General features: G+C 65.6%; 2 protein-coding genes across 3 annotated transcripts in view; one reads left to right on the plus strand and one right to left on the minus strand.

The window, feature by feature from the left end:
• LRRC56 (leucine rich repeat containing 56) overlaps nucleotides 1-5,009 on the minus strand; it is a 12,179-nt gene extending 7,170 nt beyond the window's left edge. For both annotated transcript variants that reach the window (XM_012652018.1, XM_012652017.1), the window contains exons 1-5: nucleotides 4,952-5,009; nucleotides 4,481-4,554; nucleotides 3,820-4,013; nucleotides 2,558-2,645; nucleotides 1,331-1,391 (exon numbers count right to left, since the gene is read on the minus strand). In XM_012652018.1, the coding sequence (XP_012507472.1) occupies nucleotides 1,331-1,391; nucleotides 2,558-2,645; nucleotides 3,820-4,002 (332 nt within the window). In that variant the 5' untranslated portion in view covers nucleotides 4,003-4,013; nucleotides 4,481-4,554; nucleotides 4,952-5,009. The remainder of the gene's footprint in view (nucleotides 1-1,330; nucleotides 1,392-2,557; nucleotides 2,646-3,819; nucleotides 4,014-4,480; nucleotides 4,555-4,951) is intronic.
• Nucleotides 852-7,462, plus strand: part of HRAS (Harvey rat sarcoma viral oncogene homolog) — a 9,948-nt gene continuing 3,337 nt past the window's right edge. The window contains exon 1 of the mRNA XM_012652028.1: nucleotides 852-869. The gene's annotated coding sequence lies outside the window, so the exon portion shown is untranslated. The remainder of the gene's footprint in view (nucleotides 870-7,462) is intronic.

The following is a 7,462-nucleotide window of genomic DNA, read 5'->3' on the forward strand; positions in this document are numbered from 1 at the left end:
CTTTTATTGTTCTCTCAGCTAATTCGTTGGCCTTAATGATGGCAGTTTCTCTCCTTTGTTAAGTTAAAGTACAGCCCCCTCTGCTAGAACCTCTCGTGTCACCTTGTGTCCACAGGGTCACCTTCTCTGTGCTGGTCCTGTGGCCGCCCCGGGGCCAGCACATGTCCCCATGGTCTTTACTTCCACTTCCAGATCTTCATGTTTTATGAAATCCCCGTGATGTTTTTTTGATAAACAGAAGCATAAATAAGGAAAATCACGAGAACATTTATGGTGAGGTTGCTTAATAACACCCTCATCCTCACCGGGATATAACTGGATACGGCACATGCAGCCCAATTCAAACAGCTGGGGAACTTGCTAGAATTTTGACCGGACTTCCCCTGCCTTATGCCGCCAAGCCTGGGCTACAGAAAATCATCAGTGTTTTCATGAAACCCACTTTGCTCAAACCCCACAACAAAGTCTGATCTTCCTTCACCTTTGTTCTTTCCAGTCTGATGAGATAAACAAAAACCATTAACCTGTCTTCAGCGTTGAACGTTGTCTCTTGAGTTAATTATTAAGATGATTTGGCAGGACAGCACCGAGCTTTCTGGGCAGTGAAGCCCTGTTTCAGGAAACTCGAGTTTTACACGGGGTCCGTGGCTGGCCTTGGTTCCGTAGGGAGGTTCAGCCTAGACGTGATGCCCACCTGTTCCTCTCGCTGGGGGGGCGCCTGCCTGGCCCCCCAGCTTTCCGGCCTCACGGTGCAGCCGACAGCTTCGGCTGCAGTGAGAGAAGCAGGAACTCCAGGAGTCCCCTAAGCCTTGGCTGGTTTCGGAGCGTCCACCAGAGACCCCTCACTGGTTGGGGTCTCTTTGCCAGAGGTCGGTGAGCCCCTTTCAGTCTCGTCGGCCACACAACCTGGTGGCCTGACCCTGACCCCAGCTCTGCGTGATGCATGCTACCTGTAGCAGGGGCCTCCCACTGATGGGCGCGACAAGAGCTGCAGGTGCAGAGTCAGGCCGCTTGGGGGTGGGGAGGCATCAGGGCTGCGGCCGGAGACCTCAGGACACTAGGTCAGGATGCTCTGAGGGCCAGGCTGGCCCAGGACCTCATCCACTCAACAAAGACCCTCCCCGAGGAGGGAGCCTGCCCCAGCGAGACACCCCCATACCTGGGAGGGGATCCACATCTGCCTGAACATCCCACCCGCCCTCCACAGGGTCATGAGGGTCAGGCCAGACTCCCCCAGGGGCAGCCGGCAGGATGCCATGGAGCTCTCTAGGCCCTAAGGACCCTCACCCCACACACGGAGCACGCCCCTTTGCCCCACCGGAGCACTCACCTGAGGGAGCCCAGGAGGCTGCCGTTCAGCTTCAGCTGGTTCAGGTTGGGCAGGTGCACCCCTGTGGGCCGCAGCAGGGAGGTTCATTCACACCCTGCCCAGGCATCAGTGCCCTTTGGCCCCCGGGCTGCTCCAGGGCCCCAGAGGCCCCGTGTCTGCAGCACGGCCCAAATGAAGCAGGGTGTGGAAGGCACCCAGTGGCAGGGCAGCACGGCTGTCCCTGAAGCCCGTGAGGACACTGGACTGCAGGTGTCAGCTTGGGGGCGGGGGCAGGCTGGCACGGGTGTGGCCCCCTTGGGCCTGAAGCCTGGGCCCTGCCCCTGAGCTGCGTCCCACGAGCACCCCGTCCCCGGGCAGCATGGCTGCCAAGTCACACCAGCCAGTGTCTCTGTGTGGCCCAAAGCCCCAGGGAAAGGCTCTGAGTTCTGAGTCCTTTGAAGGTTGGGGCACTGGCCCTATGAGACGGAGCCCCTGGACGGGGAAAGGAAGAGGCACAGGGCGGCTGTGGGGTGAGGTGGCCCGGGGACCAGGCCTGACGGGAAGGGCTCGAATGACCTCATGGGCGCACAGAGTGGCCAAATTAAGTGGTCAAAGACTGAACAGCAATTGCAAAACAGAAAACAAGACCAACCAAGATGGCCTGTTTAACCTCACTCGTAATCAGAGAAACGCAAACAGCCCACAGTGACCCTGGACAGGAAGGATCCTCCCTGCCGCAAAGGACACTGTCGGGAAGGGTGGCGAAAGAGGAACGAGGTCTGCGGCGCGGGCGCGCCCTGCGTTGGTGGAGTGTCCTGACCCGGACGGTCGCACTGAGCGTTTGGGAGAACGTCTGCCCTCTCTGGAAAGACCCGCTGACGTGTCAGTGCACAGAGGGCCTCGTGTCTGCAACTCTCGAGTAGCTCAGGAAGTGACAGTTGTCAGAGAGAGGCGGGGGGAGAGAGAGAGAACGAACGGTGGTGGCGTGGCACTTGTGCGCGATGGACTCTGGTGACAGGGCCTTGCGAGTCCTTTGCGCTGCTCTACAGCGTTTCTGTACGTTCAGAACTATTTCAAAACAGGTTTTGGGAGTGCCTCATTTTGAGATGTCACGTTCAGGGGTCAATCGTCAGGAAACAGACACATGGCCCCGAGATGTGCCGGCAGCATTCTTTCTAGAACCAGAAAGACGTGGGTTGTTCCACGGGAGCCTGGGGTGGCAGTGGTGGGCTGTGGGTGGGGGCTCACCGAAGTTCCCCAGGCTGCCCTCACGGGTGTCCACGCACATCTCCAGCACCCGCACCAGCTGCAGGTCGTCCACCCGGGCCAGGGCCTGCTGCAGAAACCAGCTGGGGGTCAGCCCTGGGCCCGGCCGTCAACCCTCCCGGGCAGGTCCAGCCTCCATGGGAGCAGATGGAGGATTCCCTGCCTCATCCACATTGGCCTCGGCCGTGGACGGTGTGGCTGGCGGACTCTGAGTGCATGGGACGTGAGCAGAGATTGTAGCCGCGCTTGGTTGGTGGGGCCACTGCCAGAGAAGGACCTGGCTTGGGGCTGCCAGTCTCCAAAAGAGACTCACAGAGCAGACCCATTGTGCCCGGAGCCTGGAGCCAGCCCCCGTGGACGGCGCTGAGCCCGCAGGACCGTGCGACAGGCACACCCACGCAGCAACCCCTGGTGTGGAGCCTGCCGCTCTGTTTGCCTGCCTGGGCCTCCGGGAGAAGTCCTCCGGCGTGTGTGAAATGCAAACATTTTCTGCCAGGATCTGCCCCCCTACCTCCCCATCAGCGGAAACTTTGCTGGGCCGTGGGAACAAAGTGGCTGGTGGGGCTGTTCACTCGGAGGGAGGGCCTGGGCAGCGTGGGCACCCGACGGGGTCCTCTCCCCCAGAGCAGCCGCAGGTGGGCAGGCGGGGCCCCGACGCGGGAGGTGCAGGGTTGTCCCAGGCGGGCACCTGCAGTTAAGAGGGCTCTGTAGCACCTCCCGGGCAGCAGGGTCAGGGTGGGGGGAACAGGAGCTCCCTCACCAGATTTGGGAGAAAGCCCTTGCCTGCAGCCCAGACATGGTCAGTGCCAACTGAGTACGGCCCCACCCTGGCCTAAGGGCCTGGTGAGTGGGGGGCATGGGGGGCAGGAGCCCCTGGCCCAGGGAGGGGCTGGATCCAGACCCTGCTGGTGGGAGGCACAGGGGGGCCCTGCAGGCCTGGGCTCCTTCCTCGCTGGAGGTTTCCTTCCTCCCCCGGCACTTGGTGATTCTGTGGCCCTGAGCCTCCACGGTTGGCACCCTGCAGAGAAGGGCCTCGCTCTGGTTTGAGGACCGTGTGCTCAGCAGACACTTGTGGGATCCTGGCCTGGCTCAATCCTGTCTGTGCCCAAATGCCTGGGGACATCTGTGCCCCCAAGAACCTGGGGCTGCTGGTGCTTTGGGGCCTGGGCTGAGGGTGGCCCCAAGGACACCAGGTGTGGTGGGGGCTGAGGACAGACTGGATGTCACTCCTCACAGGCACTTACCAGTCGGGCAGGGGACAGGTGATGCTCCACCAGCTGCTCTCTGCGGCTGCCCCCGTGGCTGCCCGGGCCCTTGCTTTGCGGGCAGGGGTTGCGCAGGCCCTGCCAGCTCAGCTCCCGTACTCGGATGCTGGCCGTGCTCGTGCTCAGCCGAGGCCCCCGGGAACTGTCCCAGGCTGGGTCCATTCACGACTAACCTGGCGACAGAGGCAGAGGACAAAGCCCCTGAGCGTTTGCTCCTCCTCTGCTCTGTGCCCAGCCGAGACCCCGGCCCAGCTCTCAGCCAGCATGCCCCCGCACACAGCAGCCCGCTGGGACCCACCCCCGAGCCCAGAGAAGGTGCCTGGCCTAGCCCGATGGCACTCTTGTCTGCTTAGCTCAGCCCGGAGGGCCTCATGGCCCCACAGCCTTGGCTGGGACCCCTCTGCCTGGGCAGCATATCTCCCCGGGTTTCTCCCCATCCTTCAGCAGCGCTGGCTCCAGGCCTCCTCCTCTGAGGCCCCACAAGGGCTGGGAGCTGGGGGTGCTGGGCTGGCCACCTGCAGTGACCAGGAGCAAGCTGCTGCTGGTGGGCTCCCTGGGCTGCGGGTCCTTCTCCACCCGATGGTCTCCGAGCCTAGCATAGCCCAGGCACTCCCACCGCTGCGCCAGCTGAGCCCCTCACCCGCAGGCAGCTGCCTTCTCCTGCTGTGGGTCAAACATCTGGGCAAAGAGGCGGCATGTGTCCCCAGGTGGTACCTGCAAGAGAGAGTCAGGTTGCTCTCTTGGCCAGGTCACTGTGCCACTGTGCCTCGGATAGGCCACACTGAGGTCACAGCACTCAGAAGTGAGCAAGTACAACAGTGGGTGGTCGGGGGCTGTCCTTCTGGGGCCTGACCATCCTGACTAGGGACTCAGTCCAGCTGACGAGGAAGGAGACAGAGCCAGGTGTGGGACCAACGCTGGGTCCTCTGGGTCCCCCCTGGTGCTGATCCAAAGCCTGCTTCCCTCTGTCTTTGAAAGGGGTCTGGGATCTGCTATTCCTACCACCTCCATGGACCTGGTCTCTCCGGCACCTCTGTCCCTCCAGAGCCCCTCCCTAGGCCTCTGGAGGAGGTTGTCCAGTGTGTCCCTGGGCCACCTGCAACAGGCTCATCTGGTGTTGGTCCTTAAAGACAAAGATGTTCGCACCTGGCCCTAGACCCTGGCATCACGATCCCTGGGGGAGGAGCCAGAAGTCCACGCTGAAAATCCAGCACTCTCCTCCCTAACCCCCTCCTCCATCCTCAGGCTGGGCCCCTGCCCCCCTCCCTCCTGCACCCCTCCCTTCCCAGATCTCTTTTCCAGATCAGACTGAGCCTGGTCCACCGCCCCCCGGGTCTCACGCATGTGGGGTTGAACACGTGCCCCACCCCGCCAGGTGTGGGCTGCCTGTGAGCAGGGCGCTAGCCTGCCAAGCACGGTTGCAGGAGGGGCCCTGGAATGGAGCAGAAGCACTTGTCACCACTTAGAGCGTCCGGGCCTCGCTCCCGGGCCAGGGGAGAGCATCAGCTGGGTTTGACAGAGGTCGTGGCGGGGAGCGATGGCCCCTGGACAAGCCACTCGAGACCTGTGCCTCAGCGGCCTGGTCCGGAAAGTGACCCATGCACGGGACCAAAGGAAGTTAAGGCCCAAGGTGGAGTCTCGTGGAGTTTCCAGCCAGGGTCTCCCCCGCTGCCCACCTGTCTCCAACCAGTGCAAGGCCCCCAGCCTCACCAGAGAACCCCGCCACGGTGACCCCAGGAAGGTGCTGGCCACTTCCACCCCAGGCCTGCCAACCTCAGAGGGGATGTGAGCTGGTCGGGGTGACGGGTAGCCCCTGGATGCCCACCCCCTGGCTGCCCCCCCTGCCTGAGAGCAGCTGGGCCCACAACATCACAGTGGTCTGAGCCCAAAGACCCTGGGGTCCAAGGACCTGGGGTTGGAAGCTGCGTGCACCACATCCCCCATCAGTCTCCCCCAGACACTGCCCCTGGGGTCCACAGCCTGGCCTGGGCCCGTCTGCACACTGCTCGGCCCTGCTCCCACCTGGAATGCCCTGCTTTGTCTCCCCCAGGAGCAGGGTTTGGGCCTCTCCCAGGCTCAGCCCCTCAGAGCAGGCGGGGTTGTAGGTAAGGTCCCCAGGGGGCCAGACCTGACACTTGGGGCCAGTCCTGGCCTCCCACTGGCTCCGCCACTCCGTCCCCACGCTGGCCCAGGTCCCCCCGCACGAGGGAGAGGTTGAGGCCTGCGGCCCGACCTGAGGGTGCGGTCGGCCCTCACCTGCGGGTGCGGCCCGGGGTCCACCCGGGTCCGGCCCTGGGGACTGCGCCGCAGCCCGGCGCTCTCTCCGACGCAGGGCTGTTCTTCCGGCCGCGGGGATGCGGGCCTGGGTGCCATGGCAACGTGGGCGGGGCCTTATTTGAATGCCCAAATATTCATAAGCTTGGGACTCTCCTCCCGGCGGGGCTGAGCCACGCCCCTTAGCAACGGTTGCGAGGGAGGGAAGCTGGGGGGGTCCCGGCGCCAGCGGCCGGGGAGGGGCGCGCTGTGTCGTGAGCCACGTGCCGCGTGTCCCCGCGGCCCCGGCGCAGTTTTCCGGAGGGGAGGGTCGCCCGGGACCCGCGCCTGCGGCAGCGACCTCCACCCGGGCCCCGAGGCAGCGCAGGCAGGGAAACGCAGCCCGACGCCGGGCGGGTGCAGCGCCTGCCGGGGAGCACGACCCACTGCGCTCGCCTCTTGGACGCCCGAGCCAGCTGCGAGCCGGATGCTGCGACGGGACCGGCACCCGGCCAGCGGCGGACAGAGCCCGGCCGCCGCGCGCGTCTCTGAACGGGGGCTGCATTCGCGCCACTCTGGCGTCTGGGACGTTTGCGACGCGCCTTCGCGAGCGCGGGGAGACAGGCTCGCGTGTTCGCTCTCGGCCGGGGGCGGGTTCCACCTCAACCGCGGGCGGGACCCGCGGGCCGGTTTGCCCACCGGGCCGGGTCGGAACCTGCGTCCGGGAGCAGCGGGTGGGGTGGCCTGCCCGGCCGCCCGAGCTGGGGGAGCTAGGGGAGGGGCCGCAGGCCGCGCGCGGGCTGGGGGGCGAGGAGCGGCCGAAGGCGCCCGGCACTGCCCGCCGCCTGGGACCCCGCCGGAACTGCGGGGCGTCTGGGGTGCGGTGCGGTGCGTGGGCACCCGGGCCAGGCCGCTCTGCCTTCTTTACCCCTGCAGGGAACGGGGGGCAGCAGGGCGGCCGGCCCCGGCAGCCACCTGGTGGTCTGCAGCCCCGGGCGTCCGGCCCGCGACCCAACGGACCCTCAGCTATCCGCGGCGTCCAGGCGAGGGCGTCCGCTCGGATCTGCGCTGCGCGACCCCGCCCGGGGAGGCCGGGGGCGCGGGCGCGGTCATGCAGGGCTCCCGAGCCGGCCTGGCGAGTCCGGCCAGTTCCCAGGGCAGTTCTGGGCCTCGCCGGAAGAAGCCCCGGTCCGGTCCCGCGGCACCTGCCCGGCGCTCTACTGGCGCACCCCCGAGCTCTGTCCCCGCCCCAGCGGGCCAGCCCCGCCCGGCCGCGGCTCCGACTGACGGGCCGCTCAGCCAACCGGAGCGGGGCGGGGCGGGGCGGCCCCGGGGCGGGGCCTGGCCGAAAGCGGCCAGTGGGAGGCCG

The sequence above is a fragment of the Propithecus coquereli genome, unplaced genomic scaffold (assembly GCF_000956105.1).
Source record: "Propithecus coquereli isolate 6110/MARCELLA unplaced genomic scaffold, Pcoq_1.0 Scaffold377, whole genome shotgun sequence".
In the NCBI taxonomy this organism is placed as follows: Eukaryota; Metazoa; Chordata; class Mammalia; order Primates; family Indriidae; genus Propithecus; species Propithecus coquereli.